General features: G+C 44.3%; 2 protein-coding genes across 2 annotated transcripts; one reads left to right on the top strand and one right to left on the bottom strand.

The window, feature by feature from the left end:
* Positions 1-191: 191 nt before the first annotated feature.
* Positions 192-26,306, bottom strand: LOC144486713 (uncharacterized). The gene is given in 5 exon segments (XM_078204722.1): positions 192-1,384; positions 6,618-7,105; positions 7,192-7,216; positions 11,230-11,726; positions 25,721-26,306. Coding segments are annotated over 5 exon segments (2,625 nt in total). The 5' UTR covers positions 26,249-26,306; the 3' UTR covers positions 192-297.
* On the top strand, positions 13,823-15,119 carry LOC144486722 (uncharacterized). The gene has a single exon (XM_078204740.1). The coding sequence runs from the start codon at positions 13,956-13,958 to the stop codon at positions 15,048-15,050; it is 1,095 nt and encodes a 364-aa protein (XP_078060866.1). The 5' UTR covers positions 13,823-13,955; the 3' UTR covers positions 15,051-15,119.
* Positions 26,307-27,036: the final 730 nt, after the last annotated feature.

The raw sequence follows: 27,036 nt of genomic DNA on the forward strand, positions 1-27,036 counted from the left end.
TTGAGCCGACTGGCCTGGCCCTGTGCTGTCGACTCAATGGAACAGAGACAAATGTATTTTAGATCTACCTGGAGTGCTATTAAAAGCACTATTTACTATCCAAGATAAAATAAATGTCCTTCATCAGCTTTTGTGGGTCATTTCAGTAGAAATGTGCTCTCCCAGGCTCAAAGTGCATCAACCCACTGGAATCAACATCGAGAGACCAGCCAGTCCAACAGAAAGAAACTTCACCAAAATGATTCAGTCCTGGACATGATGAACAGCAGCAATAACAGCAGAATCCAACCCCTGTCATCATTTGTGAACTTGCTGATGTCTCAGCAGCTGTGATGACTGAGTGAATACCTTCCCGCACACAGAGCAGGTAAACTGTTTCTTCCCAGTGTGAACCCGTTGGTGTGCCCACAGGTTGGATGAATTACTGAATCCCTTCCCACACTGAGAGCAGGTGAATGGTCTCTCTCCAGTGTGAACTCGCTGGTGTGTCTGCAGGTGGGATGACTGAGTAAATGCTTTCCCACAATCAGAGCAAGTGAATGGTCTCTCCCCAGTGTGCACTCGTCGGTGTTTCTGCAGATTGGATGCATCTGGGAATCCCTTCCCACAATCGGGGCAGGTGAACGGTCTCTCCCCAGTGTGAACTCGCTGGTGTATCAACAGATGCGATGAATCAGTGAATCCCCTCCCACATTCGGGGCAGGTGAATGGCCTCTCCCCAGTGTGAATTCGCTGGTGCATCAACAGATGGGATGAGCGACTAAATCCCTTCCCACAGGTAGAGCAGGTGAATGGTTTCTCTCCAGTGTGAACTCGTTGGTGCATCAGCAGACTGAATGAATCACTGAATCTCATCCCACACATTGAGCAGGGGAATGGTCTCTCTCTGGTATGAACCCTCTGGTGCATCAGCAGGTTGGATGAATCAGTAAATCCCTTCCCACACTCGGAGCAGGCGAACGGCCTCTCCCCAGTGTGAACTCGCTGGTGCCTCAACAGGTTGGATGAATCACTGAATGCCTTCCCACACTCAGAGCAGCTGAATGGTCTCTCCCCGGTGTGAATGCGCTCGTGTGACTGGAGGTGGGATAACTGAGTGAATTCCTTCCCGCACTCCGAGCAGGTGAACCGCCTCTCCCTGGTGTGAACTCGCTGGTGCATCAACAGGTTGGATGAATCACTGAATCCCTTTCCACAATCGGAGCAGGTGAATGGCCTCTCCCCAGTGTGAACTCGCTTGTGTGTCTGCAGGTGGGATGAACTTGTGAATCCTTTCCCACACTCAGGGCAGGTGAATCGCCTCTCCCCTGTGTGAACTCGTTTGTGTGTCTGCAGGGAGGATGAATGAGCGAATCCCTTCCCACACTCCAAGCAAGTGAACGGCCTCTCCCCAGTGTGACTGCGTCGATGAGTTTCCAGCTGATATGGGAAATTGAATCCTTTACCACAGTCTCCACATTTCCATGGTTTCTCCATGGTGTAGGTGTCCATGTGTCTCTCCCAGTTTGACAGTCAGTTGAAGCCTTGTCCATACATAAAAAACCTGAATAGTGACTAGTGATGTCTTTTCAAGCTGTGTAACTGGTTGAAGCTTTATTCCACAGTCAGTGCACAGGAACACCCACTCATGTCTGTGTCTCCACGTTTTCCAATCACACTTATGGTTGAAATCTCTTGAAGCAGACAGAACAGAGAAATATTTCTCTTTATAGATTCCAAAGGCTGATGTTGTTCAGGTCCCGATTTATCAAGTTAATCTGGCAGATCACCACGAGTATTTGTTTTGAGAAGTCCAATTCTGATATTCTGTAAAATGAGTTCCAAAATTCATCACTGTCAGTGCAACTTAGAAATTCAGAAAAGACAATTCTAGTTTTTATAGAAAATTCTTTACTTTCTCCCGCCATTCTTACCCTGCATCTAATACACATCATAGAACAACACTCGACATATCCCTGTCCTGTATTAATTTACTGTCTCCTTAATATCAGCTATCTCCTGGGGATCCACCCCTTTAATTGTGACCATTACGAATATAGACCATCCTTTTAGCCAGACAAATAAATGTATTAAGCTGAGGGAGCTAAAGAATGTTAATGTCTTTAAAAGAGAAAGACTTGGGGCAACCTTTCCAGAGTCTGCAGCCTCCCTGGATTCACTTCCTTTCCCTTCAGTTGCTGCAAGTCCCCAATTTCCCCCAGAATGAGAAAAGAAATGGAAAGGGGGTTGAAAAGAAAGTGTTTTACTCACAGATGTCGGAGACAGGAGGACGTTTCTGTCTGCATGAAGCTCAATCTGCATTGTCACAAAGACAGCATTCTGATTGGCTGGAGGACCAGAGGGCTTCCGGTCCTCCAACTATTCTCATTGGTGAATGTCTCACGCGACATAATGGTGGGTGGGACCTCCTCCGTACATGCGCACCTTCCCTCTCCCCTGGACATGCGCATTCGGGGTCGCCTGCTTGCGTGGCGAATAGAGCGGTTTCCCCAGCGCCGTGGATTGTGGGTATGCGGCTGCCATTATTCAGCCGTCTCCAAACTCCTGGGACTGGGGTGAAAATTCGTGGGTTTGGGTTTGGTACCTGTGGGTTATAACTGGATTTGATTGTGACGCCCCTTTCGCAAAAGAGCTTGTTAAATACAGCTGTAAAGATTTGGACAGTGGCACAGTGGTTAGCACTGCTGCCTCACAGCGCCAGGGACCCAGGTTCAATTCCAGCCTTGGGTGACTGTCTGTGGGGAGTTTGTACATTCTCTCTGTATCTGTGTGAGTGGCTGGGCTTCCCCGTCTTGCCAGCGGTTGACATGAGCTGGCCATGTCAATGATGAACCTCATGCAGGAGGACACCAAGGCAGCCTCATGCAGGAGGACACCAAGGGCAGCCTCAAGGCTGGTTTGGCCCTTCTGGTTCCCCTCTCCCCCTGCTCCAATGGCACAGACATTTGGAAATATGTAACCAATGTCCAACTCCTCAGTGCCAAAAGATATTGCTGATTTTTAAAATTACTGCCTCTGAAAACTGGCATGGTTTGCAGAGATTAACAATTTAATGCACTTAACTGGACAGACTGGAAAATGCCCACATCTTTTCTCTGTCGAGTTAATCCACTCGAATGATCATCTGATGAGTCAGCTGACACTGTCCCATGCAGGGAGCCTTTTAAAGTGCTGGCCGTGACCTTGTTCTGGGTCACTGCCTGCAGTCTACAACACTAGACATCCCACTCTCCAACACTCATTGAGCAAAATGAAGGTCTACAACCCGCCCTTGCTGCTAATTGGTGACAATGAATGTATTATCAGACACGCAGTGATGGCGACCCAGAAGTCGGAATGCTGCCGAATTCCGGATGTGGAATGTGCTGTCATAGAAGCGAGAAGCAGGAGTAGGCCATTTGGCCCTTCAAACCTGCTCCACCATTCATTATAATCATGGCTAATCATCGAATTCAATGGGCTGATCATCGAATTCAATATCCTGATCCCACATGACTGCATTGTTCAGCTGTTGGAAGTTACCTCAAAACTGATTGCAAACGTTTATGTCTCTGATGTAAATCACCATTTAAAGTCAATAAGGCTGAGTGTAATTATTGAGCTCTGATGGAGGGTCATCTAGACTCAAAATGTTGGCTCTATTCTCTCTCCACAGATGCTGTCAGACCTGCTGAGATCCCAGCATTTTCTGTTTTTGTTTCAGATTCCAGCAGCCACAGTAATTTGCTTTTATCTTAAGAGATTATTCCTCAAATTGAAATTGACAAAATAAATTGATATGAATGGCTGATTTGAACATCCAAAGGGAAAGTTTAAGGGAATAATCACATTGTCAGAACAAAAAGAAACTAACAACTAACAGCCAGGTGGTTCCTCAGTGTCAAAAACGATTTCTTTTTCACAATAATATTTCTACTTGAATTTGGGTTAATTTCGGAAAAAAAGTCAGAGAAAATTTGTGTTATCTTTAGGAAATAAAAGACCATCTAAAACAAAGATCTTGATAATGCCTGAAATCAAATATGATTATAATATATGAAATATGATATGGGGAAGTTTAGGAGTGAGAGGAGGAGAAATTTCTTCATGCAGAGAGTGGTGAACTTGTGGAATTCGCCAGCACAGAAGGCTGTGGAGGCCAAAACATTAGAAATATATCTGTTTACCTTCTGAGATATATTCAGACTCTAAAAGCCTCAAGGAGTTTGGGGGGATCAGTGGAGAATGGTGTTGAGATAAGGGATCAGTCATGATCATATTGAATTGCAGAACAGGATTGAAGGGCCAAATGACCTACTCCTGCTTCTATTTTCTATGTTTCTGGAAGTCAACAAAACAAGAATCTCATCAGGACTGTTGTTAAAAATGGAAACGAGGAATTACACATCTTCAGCCTGATCAACCAACATAAATTATAAAAGTCTGTTTTCTTAAGTATATTTTTCCATTCTATATTGACAAGTATTTTTCTTTTAAATAAGCTTCCTTCAATTGATTATCTAAGATTCCTGTCATAGAATCCCTACAGTGCTGAAGGAGGCCATTCGGCCCAGGGAACCTGCACCAACAACAATCCCACCCAGGCCTAACCCCATAACCCATTTACCCTGCTAATCCCTCTGACACTAAAGGTCAATTTAGAATAGCCAATCAACCTAACCCACACATCTTTGGAGTGTGAGGAAATCAGAGCATCTGGAGGAAACCCACGCAGACATGGGGAGAATGTCTTATCCAGTGGTTAAAAGTCTTGTTTAAAGTAAAATAACTGAGGGAGTTGTTTACAGGCATCGGTGAATTGGGCTGATTGCAGACAGAATGAGCAGGACAGTGAGAGAGAGCTGTGTCTGCACTGGCGCAGAGACAGAAATCCGATTGGAGGGTTGAAACATGGAGTTACAGGATTTGGGAGGTGACAAGGACGTTACAGGGGAAAAGACGATTAGAGATTGGGGCGGGAGTTTACAAGGATATTGGGAGTTAAGGGTTGGTTTCATTGGGGGAGGGTGCTGGTGATGATGGCAGAACTGAAGGACATAGGAATACCTGAAGGGAGAGAACCATGAACGATATCAGTGAAAATAGGGAAGTTGGGTGAGGAGCAGTTTAGTGGGAATAAGGTCGAGGGAGGAGGTGGGATTGCTGGAAAGATATACTCTGAGAGGATACAAGGAGAGATAGGAGAGAATTGAAACAAAGGATCAAATTCAGGGCTACAGCAAAGGGGGGTCATTAGAAAGAGTTTGGCTCGGTGGGCTAGGGGAAGGGAGGGAAGCAGTAGAGGCAGCTGATTACATTGTCTAAATCTTAATGACAAAGAAGCTCCATGAGCTCCTCACACTGGAGGTGAAGATGGAGGAGACAGAGGAAAGAGACCTTCAAAGGATCCAAATTGTGTTTGAGATATTAAAAAAGCTCAACACTCTTCATGTCGAACACAAACTGAATTTATTTTACATAACAATGTATAACTTAACATTTATAACTATGCTTTGTTTATTAACAGCAATACTGTGATAACTTTCCACACAAATATGAACATACAAATTAGGAGCAGGAGAAGGCCACTCGGCCCCTCTAGCCTGCTCCACCACTCAATAAGACCCTGGTTGATCTGATTGTAACCTCAAATCCACATTCCTTTTACCCCCTGTTAATCAAGAATCTATCCAGCTCTGCCTTCAAAATATTCAAAGACACTGCTTCCAATGCTTTTTGAGGAAGACCCAGAGACTCGCTGCCCTCTAAGAGAAAACATTTATTTCTCATCTTTGTGTCAACTGAGCAACATTTTATTTTTCAATAATGTATTCAATAATAAGTATTAGATTCGCTCACATGAGAAATCATCCTCTTTAAATCGATCCTGTCAAAATACCTCAGGAACTGAAAAAGATTTCAATCAAATTGCCTCTTACTCTTTTAAGCTCCAGCAGATACAAGCTCAGGCTACTCAGTCTTTCCTCATAAGACAACCTCCCATTTCTGGTATAGTCTAGTAGACCTTCTCTGAACTGCTTCTAACACATTTACATTCTTCTTTAAATAAGGAGACAAATACTTTAATCATATTCCAAATCGCCAGTGTTCTGTAAAGCAGAAGCATAAGCTCTGTTTTGTATTCAATTCCCCTCACAATGAACAATAACATTATGTTAACTTTCCCAATTACTTGCTGTACCCTTCTACTAGCCTTTTGTGACTCATGAACCAGGACACTCAGAATCCTCTGACGGGGAACTGAATTTCTCCTCACAGTCTCCACATTTACACGGTTTCTCCCTAATGTGACTGTGGATGTGAATGGTGCTGTTTCCTTCCATGTTCAAAATTCTCTGCTGTTAAGGTTACGATAAATTGTGCAGCTCCATCCAATCCTGATATTCTGTGTGAGTATCCTGACCCCAAATCCTCCTTCTAAGCCAATTATATTAACACCTATAACAGAGCTGGAGTTATTTTTCAATTCAGCAGAAACAGACCCAAATGAACATGGTTAAGTCTGAATATGATTAACTGCAAAATCCAATCACAATAGTTACTTGTGAATTTGCTGGTGTTTTCGCAGCCTGGATGAAGTAATGTATCCCTTCCCACACTGGGAGCAAGTGAATGGCCTCTCCCCAGTGTGAGTTCGCTGGTGATTTAGCAGTGTGCATGAGGTAATAAATCCCTTTCCACACACAGAGCAGGTGAATGGCCTCTCCCCAGTATGAATTCGCTGGTGTTTCAGCAGCATGGCTGAGGTAGTGAATCCCTTCCCACACTGGGAGCAGGTGAATGGCCTCTCCCCAGTGTGAACTCGTTGATGATTTAGCAGCGTGGATGACTGAGTGAATCCCTTCCCACACTGAGAGCAGATGAATGGCCTTTCCTCAGTATGAATTCGCTCGTGTATCGCTAGGTTGGATGACTGATTGAATTCCTTCCTACACACAGAACATGTGAACGGTCTCTCCCCTGTGTGAATTCGCTGGTGTTTCAGCAGATGGGATGAGGTAGTGAATCCCTTCCCACATTGAGAGCAGGTGAACGGTCTCTCCCCTGTGTGAATGCGTCGATGAGTTTCCAGGTGGGATGGGTAATCAAATCCCTTCCCACAATCCTCACATTTCCAAGCCATCTCCCTGTTGCGATTGCAATTATGTTCCGAAAGGCCAGATGATTGGGTGAAGTCTTGTCCACACACACAGAACACGTGTACAGTTTCTCTCCACTGTGAATGGTGCTTTTTCCTTCTATATTCAAAATACAATGATATTCAGGTTACAATAAATTGGTCGACTCAATCAGGTCTGAGATCACATTTGATTTCTGTTTACCAACTGCAAATCCCCCTCTCCTAAAATGCTGTGAAATTGATTTAGAACAGAAAAAAACTCATTTTCTTCTCATGCAACTGGCAAACATTATTTTATCTATGGAAAGAGACATAAAGTTAAAAGGCAAAAGCGATCGAAGGATATGGGGGTTTGGGCTATTATCATAATGAATAGAAGAGCAGGCTTGAAGGGCCAAATGGCCTACTCCTGATCCTATTTTCTATGTTTCGATGGAACTCAATGTCTATGAGGATGGTGGAACAGGAGACAAATGGTTTCAAAATGAGATTGGATCGGCACACAAAGGAAATGAACATGCTGCATTAATGGAGATATAGAGGGGAATGGGGCTGAGTGATCGCTTTGCAGAAAGTTGACATGGACTCAAGTTCCTTCTGAAGTGTGGAGTCTATGACTGGAAATGTATAACATCGCTGCAGTACCAGATTACAAGAATGGAAATAATAAATACATTATTTTACTGAAATATAAATATTAGACCTAATACGTACTATAAAACAACACTGGATATATCTCTTCTTGTGGCGTCCCAAGCCAACTGATAACTCTAAAATAAACACATTTCCAGACAATTCCAAGGATAAAATGAGTGAGGTTTCACTTTTTAAAATGTTTCATTGTAAAAGTCAAAATAAAAGCAACATAAATGAATCAGGCATTGACAGACAAATAGCATTTGAATAGATGGGATACTTTTTACTTCAATAAAACCAGTCTCCACAAAATCACCAGCAATTCCTCCCTTAGAATTCATGGCACTAATTTAATTTACTACAACTCTCTGTATTTCCCAGAGAGAAAAAACACAGGAGAATGGCACTCAGTCAAAATGCTCATTTGAAGAGTCGGGTACAGATATAATGTTCTAAATGGCCCGTATATATTTATACATTTGCATATTTAATGGATAATAAATGTGTGTAATATACAGCTCTCTGTTATGTGATTGGCGAGATAGGGATCAGTGAGGAAGAACTTTGTTTAGGCCCTGGAACTTGCTGCTGATGAGAGTGGTGCAACAAGAGATGATCAGTGATTTCAAAATGAAATTTGATGAACACTTGAAGGAAATAAACTTTCAGGGAAATGGGGATATCGAGGGGGTATGGAATTGACTGACTTTCTGTACAGAGGGTTGGTATTGACTTGAGTTGCCAAATAGATTCATTTTGTGCCACAGTGACTCTGTGGCTGGAAATATAAAACAGCAACGCTGCTATATATTTCAAGACAAGAAATAATTATAATGAACTTCAGAGAATCATAAATGATTTTGTGTGTGCCATATGACCATACTATCTCTGTCCTCAGTTGATTTACTGTTCCTTTAAACGTCATCCATCTCTTGGGAAAACGTTATAATTGTGAACATTAGATAGGAGGCCATCCTATTAACCAGACAAATAAATGTGTCAAACTGAGAGCTAAAGGATGTCTTTGAGAGAAAAAGGAAAACTTCCCCCTCTGGCCAACATCTGTGAGGAAAACACTTTCTTTCTCCCCCTGGGAAATACAGAGAGTTGTGGGACTCTGTAACTGGAATTAGAGCCAAATATACTGAGGGGGAAATGTTTGTGATTTTGTGGAATCTGTTTTTATTGTTTGAGCTATTTAATGACAAAGTTATCATGCGCATTCAAATACAATTTGAATGTCATTGCATGATTCAGCAATGTTCAAAGAATCCCTAAAGTACAGGAGGTCATTTGGCCCATCGAGCCTGCACTGACATCAATCCCACCCAGGCCCTAATCCTTCAACTCCACGTACTACCCTGCTAATCCTCCTGATACTAAGGGCAATTTAGCATGGCCAATCCACCTAACCCTCAGATCTTTGGAGTGTGGGAGGAAACCAGAACACCCTGAGGAAACCCACACAGACACAGGGAGAATGTGCAAACTCTACACAAGGCCAAATTTGTACCCGGGTCCCTGGTGCTGTGAGGCAGCAGTGCTAAACACTGTGCCACTATGTTGCCCGTTTGATAATTTTAATTAGATTGTTACAGAAAAAGTTTTTAAAATGTGAAATGTTGTCCTTCGGTTTATTCCATTGAGTTTCTCTGGGAATTTATTTGCTTTAAGGTAATTGGTCTCCACAAAGATCATACCAACAGGGATACATCTAGTGTTATCCTTTGGTACATTAGTATAATATTTCTGTCATTTGTTCTTATTTCTGGTCTGGTACTTTGGAACTATAGCTATATTCTATATTTCCAGCATTAGATCCATGATGGCAGATGAGTCAATTAGTCAACTGGAATCCATGCTAACTCATTATAGGACAATCCAGTTAATCCCATTCCCACTATGTATCTCCGTAGCCCTGCAAATTTATTTCCTTCAAGTTCCATCCAATCTTGTTTTGAAATAATTAATTATCTCTGCTTCCACCACCCTCATTGGCAGCCAGTGCCAGGTCGAGATCGCTCACTGCCTGAGGAGTGGTCTTCCTCATAACCCTGTATCTGGAAATTACACTGACATTTAGTCCAATAAATATATATACATGTGAGCAGCTGGCATGAAGACGGTGTGTGTGTCCTGGACAGGAAGCAGTGAGCAGGGATCTGTTGATCAACATGAATTAGCACCTTCAGGAGAATTGGGAGGATATATATTAGAAATAGCAGAATGAGAAAGGAGAGAGTGTGTGGGATGGAGATTTACAACTTTGGGAGAAGGAGCGAGGAAAGAATATTCCATAGAAACTAGAATTGTCTGTTTTGAACTTCTATCCTGCACTGATAGTGATGCTTTTTGTCAAGCCTTTTAAAGTATATCAGAAAAGGGAGGATTTACAGAGTGAAATCCCAACAAACATCACATCCAAGATCTGATAGTCACTCAATTATTGGTGCCTCAATTTCGTCTGCATTTGAAACTTCTTCAAATAGTTTAAACATCAGTGTGACTGGAGAGAACACACGCGCGCACGCACACACACTTTCTATGTCATCCTTGATGAAGACCGACACACATTTGTTTAATAATAAATAAGAACAGGAAATGCTGGAGAAATTCAGCAGGTCTGGCAGCATGTGTGGAGAGAGGAGTACGGTTAATATTTTGAGGCCATACGAACTTCTACAGAACTGTTTCTTTTCTCAGCCATTTCCTCATTCGCCATTATCAATTCTGTGGTAACAAACACACATTTTTTCTTTCTTTTTCATGCATCATGTTTTTACAGTCAGTTTTTATGCTTTTTACCAGTTCTTTCTCATTGTTTTCTTTTTCTTTATCAGTTCCTTTGTGCCAAATTCTAAAAAGATCCAAATCCTCTGGCTTAATACTTTTCTGATCACTTTGTGAGCCTCTTCCTTTGATTAATGCAAATATTTACTTCTCTCGATAACCACAGTTGCAATCACTATTCCTGCAGGACTTTTGTCTTTAAAGGAATGCACACTTGTTATAAATCATGTATTAATTCCTGAAATGTTAGGTATTGCCTATCTTCTATCATATCTTTTAATGTAGCTTCCCATCTACCTAAGCTAACTTTCCCCTCAAATCTTTGAACTTTCCTTCTATGAGGAACACTCAGCTGAATTAAACAAAAGAACCTATTAAACACCACAGCCCATCTCCATGGCAACATGGCATGCTTTGGGGTGTTCCAAATAGAAATGCAAAGTAAATATCTTTGACCTCCCAAACATCCTTTCATTCTATGATTCAGATGAAATATCAAACTAGAATTTTGCAACAAGGCTCTAAGAGTATCAAACCATTGGAAGCAAAGTTCCGAGACCAGCCAGTCCACCTGAAAGAAACATTCTGACACTCCCACTTTGCCACCTGTCAGAATGAACATGGCTGAGTCCCAGAAGTGATTAATAGCAGGAACAATGGCAGAATCCATTCTCTGTAATCACTTGTGAACTTGCTGGTGTGTCTGCAGATGGGATAACTGAATGAATCCCTTTCCACACAAGGAGCAGATGAATGGCCTCTCCCCAGTGTGAACCCGTTGATGTGTCAGCAAGTTAGATGATTGAGTGAATCCCTTCCCACACTCAGTGCAGGTGAACGGCCTCTCCCCAGTGTGAACTCGCTGGTGCATCTGCAGGGTGAACGATTCAATGAATCCCTTCCCACATTCAGAGCAGGTGAATGGCCTCTCTCCACTGTGAACTCGCTGGTCTGCCAGCAGATGGGACAACAGAATGAATCTCCTGCCACACTCAGAGCAGTTGAATGGTCTCTCCCCAGCGTTAACACGCTGATGTGTCTGCAGGCTGCATAAGCGACTGAATCCCTTCCCACACTCAAAGCAGGCGAATGGCCTCTCTCCAGTGTGAAGTCACTGGTGTGTCAACAGATTCCATGAGTGAGTGAATCCCTTCCCACACACAAAGCAGGTGAACAGCTTCTCTCCACTGTGAACTCGCTGGTGCATCCGCAGGTTGTTTAAATGCAAAGCAGCCAGCATAATCAAGGACCCCACACACCCTGGACCTAAGGTCATGCACCAACTGACTCAAAAACAGCTTCTTCCCTACTGCCATCTGACTCTTGAATGGACTTACCTTGCATTAAGGTCATTCTCCGCACCCTAGCTATGACTGTAACATTACATTCTGCACTCCTTTCCTACGTATGGTATGCTTTGCCTGTACAGTGCGCAAGAAACAATACTTTTCACTTTATAGTAACACACGTGACAAGAATAAATAAAAAATCAACAGTCTCCAGACTCTCCACTCTTCATCCACAGTTTCAGCCACTCTCCCCTTGTGTTCACCTGCATTTTTCCAGACTCTGCGTTTCATCATGTTTTCCAGATATCTCCCCCACCCCAGATTGTTCACCTGCAGTTTCCAGGCTCCCCAGGCATGTGCTCACTTACAGTTTCCTGCCACCCCACCCCACCCACATTCACCCAGTGTTTAGGCCCCCTTCTGAACCTGTGTTCACCCACAGTTTCCAGCTCCCCACGCCAGCTTACCCACAGTTAGCAGGCCCCACACAATGCTCAATTTGTCAGCAACAGCACCACACTATGCATGCTCAGAGCACAGGCCGATTCCATACCTGTGCACTGGGTACCTAGAATCATGCATAGGGACTTTATGGGGTGCTCTGGGTAACTAATGCAGCATTGACAGAGTGAATTTCAGATAGATCATTAATGTTTTAGCATTCCAATTGAGATCAGGAAGAGAGCAGACAGACTCAATATGAAAAATCATCACGATCTGTTCAGGATAGAATTCAGATGAGAGACATTTCTCTTGGTTTGAGTTTTGCAGATAGAAATTCATTCCTTTCCTCTGCTGGCAGGGAGCACTGCGCATGCGCACTGTTGCAACCTCATGCGATCAAGAGGCAGCCTTGACCCCAGGTCTGTCATCAAAAAACTCGCAGCTTCTCTTCCTGAAAACACGGAACCGATAGCTTCTTATTCGGATCGTGAATCCTCCAGAAGGTGTTAATGGAACCTCCCAGTCCACTCACCGGCTCTGTTCCTCTCCTGTCCGGGCCTCATGTCTCCCTGCGGATTCCACACCACTGTCTGCATCCGCACTGCGCATGCTCCAGTCACAGCCCCGCACAGAGCCTGCGCAGCGGGCTCCGGCAGAGGTTAGGGCCCCGCCCCTCATTCACTCCTATTGGTTGGAAGACCAGCCGCTCCAGCTCGGTCCTCCAGCCCCGCCCCTCATTCACTCCGATTGGTTGGAGGACCAGCCGCTCCAGCTCGGTCCTCCAGCCCCGCCTCTCATTCACTCCGATTGGTTGGAGGACCAGCCGCTCCCGCTCGGTCCTCCAGCCCCGCCCCCTCACATTGTTCCGGAATCTCACTCCGCCGCTTCCGCCTTCACCCCCAGCAGCAACTTCAACCAAAGACCCAACTGGGAAAAGGTGAATATTTCCGCATGTTTAAAATCAGTCATAAAATCATTAAATATGATTTGTTGTTGTGAGCTGCATTATTTGTGAGAATGAGAGTGACGGAGTGGGATTGATCCACAGCCTGAGTCACCAGTTTAAGGACAGGAGGAGAGAGAATCTGGAGAGGACAAAAGAATCAGGAGAGTGCAGTGAGCATGGATCTGTCAATCAGCCTCAATCAGCACCTTCAGGAGAATTGGGAGGGTGAATATTAGATACAGCAGAGTGAAAATGGAGGGAGAGTGTGTGGGATGGAGATTCACAGCTTTTGGGGAATGAGAGAGAAAGAATGTTCCATAGAAACGAGAATTGTCTGTTCTGAATTTCTGTCCTGTACTGACACTGATGACTTTTGTAAACTCATTTTACAGGATATTGAAAGAGGAATCACAGACCGAAATCTCAAACGTCACATCAGATCTGACAGAGTCATATTCCTTGGGAGCTGAATATCATCGGCCTTTGAATCCAGAAGGACAAATGATTGTCCGGTCTGTCGATTTGAAAGGATTTCAAATGTCAGTGTGACTGGAAAAGGACCAACACGCTGCCACGCTCGGGTGAGGGTGTTAAAGAGCTTTAACCAGTTACACAGCCTGAATAAAGATCACACCATTAACAGCGGGGAGAGACTGCACTCGTGTTGTGTGTGTGTTAACGAGGCTTCAACTGATTGTCCACCAAAGAGAGAGGCAAGGACACATGCACCATGGAGAAACCATGGAAATGCGGGGACTGTGGGAAGAGATACAGATCGCCATCAGAGCTGGAAGTTCATCGGCGCAGTCACACTGGAGCGAGGCCATTCGCCTGTTCTCAGTGTGGGAAGGGATTCAGTGAAATATCCCACCTGCGGACACACCAGCGAGTTCACACTGGGGAGAGGCCGTTCACCTGCTCTCAGTGTGGGAAGGGATTCAGTCAGTTATCCAGCCTGCAGACACACCAGCGAGTTCACACTGGGGAGAGGCCGTTCACTTGCTCTCAGTGTGGGAAAGGATTCAGTCAATTATCCAACTTGCAGACACACCAACGAGTTCACACTGGGGAGAGACTGTTCACTTGCTCTCAGTGTGGGAAGGGATTCAGTCAGTTATCCAACCTGCGCAAACACCAGCGAGTTTGCACTGGGGAAAGGCCATTCACCTGCTCTCAGTGTGAGAAGGAATTCACTCATTTATCCAGCCTGCAGACACACCAGCGAGTTCACACTGGGGAGAGGCCGTTCACCTGCCCTCAGTATGGGGAGGGATTCACTCAATCATCCAACCTGCAGACACACCAGCGAGTTCACACTGGGGAGAAACCATTCACTTGCTCTCAGTGTGGGAAGGGAGTCACTCAGTTATCGAGTCTGCGGACACACCTGCGAGTTCACACTGGGGAGAGACCATTCACCTGCTCTCAGTGTGGGAAGGGATTCAGTGATTCATCCAGCCTGCGGAGACATGAGCGAGTTCACACTGGGGAGAGGCCGTTCACCTGCTCTCAGTGTGGGAAGGAATTCACTCAGTTATCCAGTCTGCGGACCCATGAGCGAGTTCACACTGGGGAGAGGCCGTTCAGCTGCTCTCAGTGTGGGAAGGGATTCAGTCAGTTATCCAATCTGCGGACACACGAGCGTATTCACACTGGGGAGAAACCGTTCACCTGCTCTCAGTGTGGGAAGGGATTCACTGACTTATCCAACCTGTGCACACACCAGCGAGTTCACACTGGGGAGAGGCCGTTCACCTGCTCTCAGTGTGGAAAGGGTTTCAGAGTTTCAGCCCAGCTGCTGAGACACCAACAAGTTCACGAGTGATTCCAGGGGTTGGATTCTGCTGTTATTGTTTCTGCTCTCAATTACATCCAGGACTGCATTTTATTCATTCTCACAGTTAGTCAATGGAGAGGGTCGGAGGGTTTCTTTCTGCTGGACTGGCCGGTCTCACGACATTGCCTCCAGTGGGCTGATGCTCTTTGAGTCTTGTTGCAAATACCTGGTTTCAAATTTCACAAGGATCACAGAGTGACCGGGTGTGAGGAAGTTCAGAGATATTTAGTCAGCATTTCTGTTTGATACCTCCCCAAATTCCCATCCAATTTCCTTTGTAATTGTTTATTGTCTCCATTTCCTCCACCCTCGTAGGCAGCGAGTTCCAGGTCATTACCATTCGCTGCATCAAATTGTTCTTTCTCACATCCCCCCCCGCATCTCTGACCCAAAATCATAAATCTGTGTCCCCCTCGTCCTTGTCCCATCAGCTAATGGGAACGGATTTTCTTTGTCCACCTTATCTAAACCTGTCAGAATCTTGTCAGGAATGTGTAGCTGGAAATCCCTCCCTAACAGCACTGTGGGTGTACTTATACCTCAGGCATTATAGCAGTTCAGGAAGGCAGTGTTGGGGTTGACCACGGCCGAGGCAGCTACATACAGCCACATATTCTGTTATAATTGAAGGACAGCAGATTGAATGTGAGACATTATGGGACTGGACTATCTTGACCACATTCCTGTGACTGCTCAGTTTCTGCAATCACGAACCATTAAAGCTGCTTAGCAGGGCCCCGACAGAGGACCTTGTGAGAATATTTACACAGAACGAGTTAGAATGAAACTTATTCCATAGGTTTGGGCGGCATGGTGGCACAGTGGTTAGCACTGCTGCCTCACAGCGCCAGGGACCCGGGTTCGATTCCTGGCTCGGGTCACTGTCTGTGTGGAGTCTGCACATTCTCCCCGTGTCCCTGTTTCCTCCCAAAGTCCAAAGATGTGTGGGTTAGGTGGATTGGCCATGCTAAATTGCCCCTTAGTGTCAGGGGGACTAGCTAGGGTAAATGCATGGGGGATAGGGCCTGGGTGTGATTGTGATCGGTGCAGACTCGATGGGCCAAATGGCCTCCTCTGCACTGTAGGATTCTATGAATCTATGAATAACCAGCTGATATTCAGTGGCTGAGATATCCAAATCTGTAAAAAGGGGGTCTGACCAATCAACAAACGGTGGTAGGTAGTAGATTAAGAAGCGTTCTCAGGCATTAAATTATTTTATCATAAATTTGTGATAAGAACTGTGAAGGTCTTGTGACCCGGTCGTCGGTGAGGTGACGGTACACTCCAAGTAGCACTGGACTGAAAAGTGGATCTCTAAGAGTGGATTCTAATGGTTATAATCTTACCCAAGCATGGCCAGTGAAAAATTCAGAGCTCGAGTGGGCACCAGACAGATTTCTTACCTGTCTTTTGGAAACTAAGAACAAGAAACTTATCGATAAAATGATTTGAGAATTGAGCCAACATTTTGAGTCGAGATGACACTTCATAGGAGCTCTGATAAAGGGTCATCCAGACTTGAAACGTTGGCTCTATTCTCTCCCTACAGATGCTGTCAGATCTGCTGGGATTTTCCAGCATTTTCTGTTTTTGTTTTACTTTTATAATAAATGATTTGGTCTGATTGGAATCCCCACGACCCTCCTGCAAGACAGAGAGAAAGTGGTGGCAAAAGGAGAAAAAGGATAAGGATGATAAAGTCTGGGTTCTGATTCCCGAGCCCATGTAGAATTAACAAAACGAGTGAACCAGTTTATAAAGAACAGAAATTACCCATCCCTAACAAAAACTGATCAAATGAAAATAGGTTGAGGAATATAACAAAAAAATTAATAGATGAAGTTTAAAATCAAGTTTCTTTTGTTGTTAGAGAGGGGATTTTTTACAGTAACTTCATTGCAGTGTTAATGTAAGCTTACTTGAGATTAATTATAAACTTTAAGTTTTTTAAAGTTATTTTGTCAGAGGGGTTCAGAATACCTTGAGATTAAAAACTAATAAAAGCTATTGAAACAGGGTGGACTGACTTAGACTAACATAGAATAAGGACCACAACGTGCCTTATTTATATTATACAAAGGTACTGTCTGCATAGAGATACATATAACCACTGGTAGAGAATTTAAATATGTACTTTTTGGACTAAAATGTACACCTTGGCCAAACTGCAGACTGCCCGAAAGCATAATGGGATAAAAGCTGAGTGAGACAGGCCACATTCTGTCAGAACAGTGAAGCCACAGAGCACAGTTTTTATCAGCATGAGTTATAAAAGTAAACGCTTCCCAGACACTAGAATGAATAGAATTATTCATTTTTTACTGATAAGGGATGGCTCAGCAGACAGTGGAAAGGAACTTTTGAACCCTCTAAGCTATGTAATAGAAGTTGCTGAGAGTCAGTTAGAAAGCAACCTTTGAACCCTATGGACCTACGTAAGTGAAAGTTTGCTAGTAACAGTGGGCAGGAACTTTCAGATTCTACAGACCAATGAATTCCCATTCTTCCAGAAGATAGGATGTTATTGGCCAAGGTAAATATTGTGCACGAACATGATTGGAGCATCCAGTTAGGATGACAGAGTGGGCGGGTGAAACGAACTTTCAAAATAGTATAACTAAAGGGCCAATGTATTGTAACTTTAGAAAGGAGTTGGACTGCCCAGCTGCCTTTCTCCCAGCGCGTGTTGGTCAATAAATAATGTCTTTAACCCGTATACTGTCTTTTGCAAATCATTGTATTAGCCGAGTTCAGCTCAATACTTCGCCTCCGAGAAAAACCCCCATCATATGTAAAGTGAAGTAATTGTGGGCCAAGTCAGAGGGTAAAATGCAATTGGCTGAAGTATATGACGTGTTGAAAATGATTGGTTTACACCTGATGAAAGGCAGGAGAATTGATATGAAGAATGTATTATTGAGTCATCCTAAGCATTGTATGTCTGTTATTGGAGAGATCAGGATGCTTCTCTTCTCGAGAGGGATTAACACCGTCCAATAATTTCTCCCTTCAATCAAATAAAAGATAAGTCTTTAAACTGGGACACTGGCTTTCATGAGTCTTTGTATTGTCTGAAGATTTTGGCAATACCTGGTCTCCAGCGGTAATGTACCCAGTGTGTTGGGGGAAATGAACTCAGAAGAATCATTCAATACTCAAGCCTGATTCAATCAACAAACAGTTTATTGAGTTATGCCAGGGGGGAGAAGCCACAGGGGCTGACCATGTGCAACTCCACCCAACACAGAATATCATCAATTCTTATCCAGTTACTCAGCCCATCCCGGCTGGACACAATCCAATCAGAATGGTTATAGATTACATATATTATATATGTGTCCAATGAAATTAGTATCTGGGCATTCGGGGCTTTGTGATCATGCAAAACAGATTATGGCTAGGTGCGGAGGTCACAGGGTAGTTGTCATGGGTGACTTTAACTTTCCAAATACTGATTGGATCTTTTTAGGTTGAATAGTTCAGATGGGGCAGTTTTTGTACAGTGTGTGCAAGAGAGTTTCCTGACACAATATGTGGATAGGCCGACAAGATGTGGGGCCACATTGGATTTGGGTCTAGGAAATGAACCGGGCCAAGTGTTTAGATTTGGTTGTGGGAGAGCACTTTGGAGATAGCGACCACAATTCGGTGTCTTTCGTTATTGCAATGGAGAGGGATAGGGCCATACGGCAGGGCAAGGTTTACAATTGGGGGAGGGGTAATTATGATGCGATTAGGGAGCATGAGATGGGAACAGAAACTGTCAGGGAAAGGCTCAAATGAAAAGTGGAGCTTGTTCAAGGAACAAATTCTGCGTGTCCTTGATAGGTATGTCCATGCCAGGCAGAGAGGAAATGGCCGAGTGAGGGAACCATGGTTCACAAAAGAGGTTGAATGCCTTGTCAAGGGGAAGAAGGAAGTGTATGTTAGGATGAGAAAACAAGGTTCAGTTGGGTCCATTAAGGGTTACAAGTTAGCAAGGAATGAGCTGAAAAAAGGGCTTAGGAGAGTTGGAGGGTGCATGAGAAGTCCTTGGCGGGTCGGATCAAGGAAAACCCCAAGGCTTTTTAGAACAAACAAAGAACAAAGAACAATACAGCACAGGAACAGGCCCTTCGGCCCTCCAAGCCCGCGCCGCTCCCCGGTCCAGGATTGAATCCTGAATCCAGGATCCCCGCCCAATTTTCCAGCCTATCTACATCCTAATATCCTATCCACCGAGCTGTCTCTCACAGCTACGATGCTTTGTTCATCACAACCTATTAATTCACCCCCACCCCCCCATTCCAGACCATGTGATCTCCAGGGAGAGGCGAAAACCCAGAGTGAAAACCCCAGGGCCAATATGGGGAAAACAAAATCTGGGAAATTCCTCTCCGACCCCCTGTGGCGATCGAAACGAGTCCAGGAGATCACACTGGCCCTGATCAGAAAATGCTTCCCAACCCTATTCATTTCCACTTCTGCTTTACGAACACCATCTGAATTCCCTGCCCCCGAGACAGGTTCCCAACTATCCGCAGTCTCGCTCTGTACTGGCACCAGCAAGATGATCATAGAATGAGGCCTTGAAACAAGAAACAAAGAACAATTAGCCCGCGCCGCTCCCTGGTCCAAACTAGACCACTCTTTTGCATCCCTCCATTCCCACTCCGTTCATATAGCTGTCTAGATAAGTCTTAAACGTTCCCAGTGTGTCTGCCTCCACCAACTTGCCCGGCAACACATTCCAGGCCCCCACCACCCTCTGTGTAAAATATGTCCTTCTGACATCTGTGTTAAACCTCCCCCCCTTCACCTTGAACCTATGACCCCTCGTGAACGTCACCACCGACCCGGGGAAAAGCTTCCCACCGTTCACCCTATCTATGCCTTTCATAATTTTATACACCTCTATTAAGTCTCCCCTCATCCTCCGTCTTTCCAAGGAGAACAACCCCAGTTTCCCCAATCTCTCCTCATAACCAAGCCCCTCCATACCAGGCAACATCCTGGTAAACCTCCTCGTACTCTCTCCAAAGCCTCCACGTCCTTCTGGTAGTGTGGCGACCAGAACTGGACGCAGTATTCCAAATGCGGCCGAACCAACGTTCTATACATCTGCAACATCAGACCCCAACTTTTATACTCTATGCCCCGTCCTATAAAGGCAAGCATGCCATATGCCTTCTTCACCACCTTCTCCACCTGTGACGTCACCTTCAAAGATCTGTGGACTTGCACACCCAGGTCCCTCTGCGTCTCTACACCCTTTATGGTTCTTCCATTTATCGTGTAGCTCCTCCCTACATTATTCCCACCAAAATGTATCACTTCGCATTTATCAGGATTGAACTCCATCTGCCATTTCGTTGCCCAAATTTCCAGCCTATCTATATCCTTCTGTAGCCTCTGACAATGTTCCTCACTATCTGCAAGTCCTGCCAGTTTATTCCTCTTATGTGAGGAATAAAAGGGTGAGGTTAGGGCCGGTCAAGGACAGTAGTAGGAACTTGTGCATGGAGTCAGAACAGATGGGAGAGGCGATGAATGAATACTTTTCTTCAGTGTTCATCAAGGAGAGGGGCCTTTTTGAGGATGAGAGTGTGATACAGGCTGATAGGCTGGAGGAGGCAGATGTTCTGAGGGAATATGTATTAGCAATTTTGAAAAAACCTGAAGGTTGATAAGTCCCCTGGGCTTGATGAGATATATCCCAGGATTCTTTGGGAGGCAAGGGATGAGATTGCAGAGCCTTTGGCTTTGATCTTTGGGTCCTCGCTGTCCACAGGGATAGTGCCAGAGGACTAGAGAGTGGCGAATGTTGTTCCTCTGTTCAAGAAAGGAAATAGGAATGATCTTGGTAATTATAGGCCAGTTAGTCTTACTTACTTGGTAAGTTAATGGAAAAGGTCCTGAGGGATAGGATTTACGACCATTTAGAAAGATGCAGCTCAATCCGGGATAGTCAACACGGATTTGTGAAGGGTAAGTCTTGCCTCACAAATTTGATTGAATTTTTTGAGGAGGTAACTAAGTGTGTAGATGAAGGTAGAGCAGTTGATGTCATATATATGGATTTTAGTAAGGTGTTTGATAAAGTCCCCCATGGTCGGCTCATGAAGAAAGTAAGGAGATGTGGGATAGAGGGAAATTTTGCCGATTGGATAAGTAACTGGGTATCTCATAGAAGACAGAGGGTGGTGGTGGATGGAAAATTTTCAGACTGGAGACCAGTTACCAGCAGTGTACCACAAGAATCAGTGCTGGGTCTTCTACTATTTGTGATTTTTATAAATGACTTGGAGGAGGGGGCTGAATGGTGGATTAGTAAATTTGCGGATGACACCAAGATTGGTGGAGTAGTGGATGAGTAGGAGGGCTGTTGTGGGCTGCAAAGAGACATTGATAGGATGCAGAGGTGGGCCGCAAAATGGCAGATGGAGTTTAACCCTGATAAGTGCGAGGTGATTCATTTTGGTAGGACAAATTTGAATGCGGATTACAGGGTCAAAGGTAGGGTTCTGAGGAATGTCGAGGAACAGAGAGATCTTGGGGTTCTTATCCACAGATCTCTAAAGGTTGCCACTCAAGTGGATAGAGCCGTGAAGAAGGCCTATAGTGTGTTAGCGTTTATTAACAGGGGGTTTGAATTTAAGAGCCGTGAGGTTATGCTGCAACTGTACAGGACCTTGGTGAGACCACATTTGGAATATTGTGTGCCGTTCTGGTCACCTCACTATAAAAAGGATGTGGAAGCAGTGGAAAGAGTGCAAAGGAGATTTACCAGGATGCTGCCTGGTTTGGAGGGTAAGTCTTATGAGGAAAGGTTGAGGGAGCTAGGGCTTTTCTCTTTAGAGCGGAGGAGGTTGAGAGGTGACTTAATAGGGGTTTATAAGATGATGAGGGGGATAGATAGAGTGGACGTTTAGAGACTATTTCCTCAGGTGGATGTAGCTGTTACTAGGGGGCATAACTATAAGGTTCGTGGTGGAAGATATCAGAGGGATGAACGAGGTAGGTTCTTTACTCAGAGAGTGGTTGGGGTGTGGAATGGACTGCCTGCTGTGATAGTGGAGTCAGACACTTTAGGAACTTTCAAGCGGTTATTGGATAGGCACATGGAGCACACTAGAATGATAGGGAGTGGGATAGCTTGATCTTGGTTTTGGAAAACGTTCGGCACAACATCGTGGGCCGAAGGGCCTGTTCTGTGCTGTACTGTTCTATGTTCTATCTCATGAACAGATAGTTGCCCCCATCACGGTGCTTTTCAAAACTCCTTACCTACCATCCTTGGGCTTTGTTTGTACTGAGATTCCCTTCATTTGAAAAGGGGTGGATTAAAAGTTCTCAAAATTAGTTTTTTTTTAAAGTTTATTTATTTGTCACAAGTAAGGCTTGCAATGAAGTTACTGTGAAATTCCCCCAGTCGCCACACTCCGATGCCTGTTCAGGTCAATGCACCCTAACCAGCATGTCTTTCAGACAGAGAGGAAAGCAGAGCACCCGAAGGAAACCCAAGCAGACACGGGGAGAATATGCAAACTCCACACAGACAGTGACCCAAGCCGGGAATCGAACCCGGGTCCCTGGCGCTGTGAGGCAGCAGTGCTAAAAACTGTGCCACCATGCCGTCACTGTCACTGTGCCACCATGGATGTCAGCGCCCTTTCTTGGTTTTAATCAAATGACCACATGGTCTGGGAATCATTTCTATTTCATAATCTCTCCTTTTAAACTCTTTCCTTCAGTATCCAATTCCAGAATTTTCCTTTTCATTGTGTTAATTGTGTCAGGAATAAATCTTTGGATCCGACAGGAAGTTTAACTCAAGATCAATCCAACACAGGATTGATCAGAGTCATTTCACATGTGTCAAATTTTAAATAACCATTACAAATTAAAACTCTCATTCTCACATGTGAATTGTATCTGGATTGAAATTCCTGCATGTTTAGTAAAATATCCTGGAATCATATCTCTGGCCAGTAAATATGGTTCCAGGTTCATAACTTATGACAAAAAGCTTTATTAATTACACTTACTTATTTAAAATCTGTTTGATTTAAATCACAGACAGAAAACCTGAAAGCTTGAAACATTCAACCCACAAATATCATCCATGCACAAGCAGAGAAACTTAGCATGTGCTTTACAACAACAATAACCAAACTTAATTCCTTAAGCGTTCTTGTGGTTCTGCTTTTAAACTTCCAAAAATGCCTTTAATTAAAGACTCAAGATAAGGTTAATTCCCCAGAAAGATAAACCTTAACAAATGTAGCCCAAAACAATGATAAAACGCATCTACAAACATCCACATAAAACAAATGAAACACACAGGTTCTCCCAGCTCATAAATTTCAAACAATGAATCGTCAGCGTTCTCTCTCTCTCAGCTATAGCTTCTTAAAGCGACAGAGCACTACAAGCTCACAACTCCTTGAATAAGATACAAGATCCTCCATTCTAACTTAACCTTTTCAAGCCAACTTCCAAGATCTGATTTATAGGCAAAATCGCAAACAAGTTACCAGCGGAAAAATCTTTGTTCTTTACCTGGGGTGACAACACGATAAAATTCTCAGTTATTCCAAAGTCCTCCAGGCTATGCGTAAATTTCCACATTTAACTGGATCCTATAAATCCTCAATTATAAACTAAAATAGACAGATGCGTTTCTGGGTGATTTAAAAACAAATCAAATGTCTGCTGAAAGGATTAACTTTTCTACAGAACCTAAAGGGGTGGGGAGTGAGCGGGAAAAACTTGGCACACAATTACGTCACAATATACAAGTTTAAAAAACTTCTCTATCAACCAAACAAACTTGATTTTAAACTTCATCTATTAATTTTTTATTATTTTCCTCAACCTAATTATTTTCATTTGATCAGTTTTTGTTAGGGATGGGTAACTTCTGTTCTTTATAAACTGGTTCACTCATTTTGTTAACTCTACATGGGCTCGGAGAATCAGAACCCAGACTTTATCATCCTTATTTTTTCTCCCTTTGCCACGACTCTCTCTGTTTTGCGGGAGGGTCGTGGGGATTCCAATCAGACCGAATCAAATTATCATAAAAGTAAAATAGTGCGGATGCTGGAATCTGAAATGAAAACAGAAAATGCTGGAAGATCTCAACAGGTCTGACAGCATCTTTGGAGAGAGAATAGAGTCAATGTTTTGAGTCTGGATGAGCTTCTTACAAAGTGTCATCCAGAATCGAAACGTTGTTTCTATTCTCTAATCATTTTATCGATAAGCTTCTTGTTCTTAGTTTCCAAATGGCAGGTAAGAGACCTGTCCAGTCCCCACTCGAGCTCTGGTTTTTCACTGGCCATGCGTGGATAGGATTATAACTGTTAGAATCCACTCTCAGAGATCTGCTTTTCAGACCAGTGCTACTTGGAGAATACCATCACTTCACCAAATATCGGGTCACAAGTCCCTCACAGTTCTTATGACAAATTGACGATAGGTTAAGCAATGCCTCAGAACGCTTTTTAACTTCTTAACCAACTACCGACCACTGTTTGTTGATCGGTCGGACCCCTTTTTTACAGATTCAGGTCTCTCAGCCGCTGAACACCAGCCGGTCCTGGAATAAGTTTAATTTGAACTCATTCTGAGTCAATATTCTCACCAGGTCCTCTGTTGGGACCCTGCTAAGCAGCTTTAATGGTTCATGATTGCAGAAACTGAGAAGTTACAGGAATGTGGTCAAGATAGTCCAGTCCCATAATGCCTCACATTCAATCTGCAGTCCTTCAATTATAACAGAATATGTGGCTGTATGTAGCTGCCTCGGCCATGGTCAACCCCAACACTGCCTTCCTGAACTGCTACAATGCCTCAGGTGTCAGTACACCCACAATGCTGTTAGAGAGGGAGAATGTAGGTGGATATCAGATTGATATATTCCATTCAACCACACCCAAGATGAGTTATTCCAATTTCTTTATTGTCCAGGACAATATATTCACAATATCTTTAAAACAGAAATTAAACATTCCCATTTGATTTCAGGTAGTAACATATTCTGTTAGTTTGTTCTTTATTGTCAATGTCAGGCTGGGGTTGTTCCCCTTGGAGCAAAGGAGGTTGAGGGGAGATTTGATAGAGGTGACAAGATTCTGACAGGTTTAGATAAGGTGGACAAAGAAAAGCTGTTCCCATTAGCTGATGGGACAAGGACGAGGGGGAGACAGATTTAAGGTTTTGGATCAGAGATGCAGTTGAGGGGGGGGGGGGGGGGGGGGGTGATGTGAGGAAGAATATTTTGATGCAGCGAATGGTAATGACCTGGAACTCGCTGCCTACGAGGGTGGAGGAAGTGGAGACAATAAACAATTACAAAGGAAATTGGATGGGCATTTGGGAGGTTTCAAACAGAAATGCTGACTAAATATCTCTGAACTTCCTCACACCCGGTCGCTCTGTGATCCGTGTGAAATTTGAAACCAGGTATTCGCAACAAGGCTCAAAGAGCATCAGCCCACTGGAGGCAAAGTCATGAGACCGGCCTCCGACCCTCCCCATTGACCAAGAAACCCTCCGACCCTCCCCATTGACCAACTGTGAGAATGAACAAAATGCAGTCCTGGATGTAATTGAGAGCAGAATTGGTGTCTCAGCAGGTGGGATGAAACTCTGAATCTCTTCCCACACACAGAGCAGGTGAATGGCCTCTCCCCAGTGTGAACTCGCTGGTGTGTGCAGAGGTTTGAGAGGTCAGTGAATCCCTTCCCACACTGAGAGCACATAAATGGTTTCTCCCCAGTGTGAACTCGCTCGTGTGTCCGCAGACTGGATAACTGAGTGAATCCATTCCCACACTGAGAGCAGGTAAATGGTCTCTCCCCAGTGTGAACTCGCTGGTGTCTTTGCAGGCCTGATGAATTACTGAATCCCTTCCCACACTGAGAACAAGTGAATGGTCTGTCCCCAGTGTGAACTCGCTGGTGAGTCCGCAGGTTGGATGACTGAGTGAATCCCTGCCCACACTGAGAACAGGTGAACGGTCTCTCCCCAGTGTGAACTCGCTGGTGTCTTTGCTGGCCGGATGAATCACTGAATCCCTCCCCACACTGAGAGCAGGTGAATGGTCTCTCCCCCGTATGGCTGCGCCAATGCGCTTCGAGCTCAGATGGGTATCCGTATCTCTTCTCACAGTCTGCACATTTCCATGGTTTCTCCATGGCGCAGGTGTCCTTGCCGCTCTCTTGGGTGGACAATTAGTTGAAACTTCGTCCACACACACAACACGGGTACAGTCTCTCCCCGCTGTGAATGGTGTGATATTTATTCAGGCTGTGTAACTGGTTAAAGCTCTTTAGTCAGTGCACTGGAACACTCTCACTCGAGTGTGGCCGTGTGTTGGCGCTTTTCCAGTCACACTGATGTTTGAAATCTTTTCAAATCAACAGACCGGACAATCATTTCTTCTTCTAGATTCAAAAGCCGATGATATTCAGCTCCCAAGGAATAAGACTCTGTCAGATCTAGACGTGACGTTTGAGATTTCAGCCTGTGATTCCTCTTTCAATATCCTGTAAAATGAGTTTCCAAAAGTCATCAGTGTCAGTACAGGATAGAAATTCAGAACAGACAATTTCTATGGAACATTCTTTCCTCTCTCATTCCCCAGAAGCTGTAAATCTCCATCCCACACACTCTCTCCCCATTCTCAGCAGGTCTGGCAGCATCTGTATGGAGAGAAAAGAACTGATGTTTCAGAGCTTTGACAAAGGGTCATCGAGACAAGAAACATCAGCTCTTTTCTCTCCTTACAGATGCTGCCAGACCTGCTGAGATTTTCCAGCATTTTCTCTCTTGGTTTCAGATTCCAGCATCCGCAGTAATTTGCTTTTATAAGGCTGCAGATACCTCCTCCCAAGTAACATGCGTGTGCCCAAGACATCACCACTTGTTTCCCTTATTTCGTTAGCACCCATGGTGCTCTCCGCAGTAAACACAGAGGAGAAGT

Source organism: Mustelus asterias, unplaced genomic scaffold (assembly GCF_964213995.1).
Source record: "Mustelus asterias unplaced genomic scaffold, sMusAst1.hap1.1 HAP1_SCAFFOLD_433, whole genome shotgun sequence".
Classification (NCBI taxonomy): domain Eukaryota; kingdom Metazoa; phylum Chordata; class Chondrichthyes; order Carcharhiniformes; family Triakidae; genus Mustelus; species Mustelus asterias.

Bases quoted from the DNA above. Each gene is read 5' to 3' on its own strand.
- LOC144486722 (XM_078204740.1), top strand. From the start codon at position 13,956: ATGGAGAAACCATGGAAATGCGGGGACTGTGGGAAGAGATACAGATCG.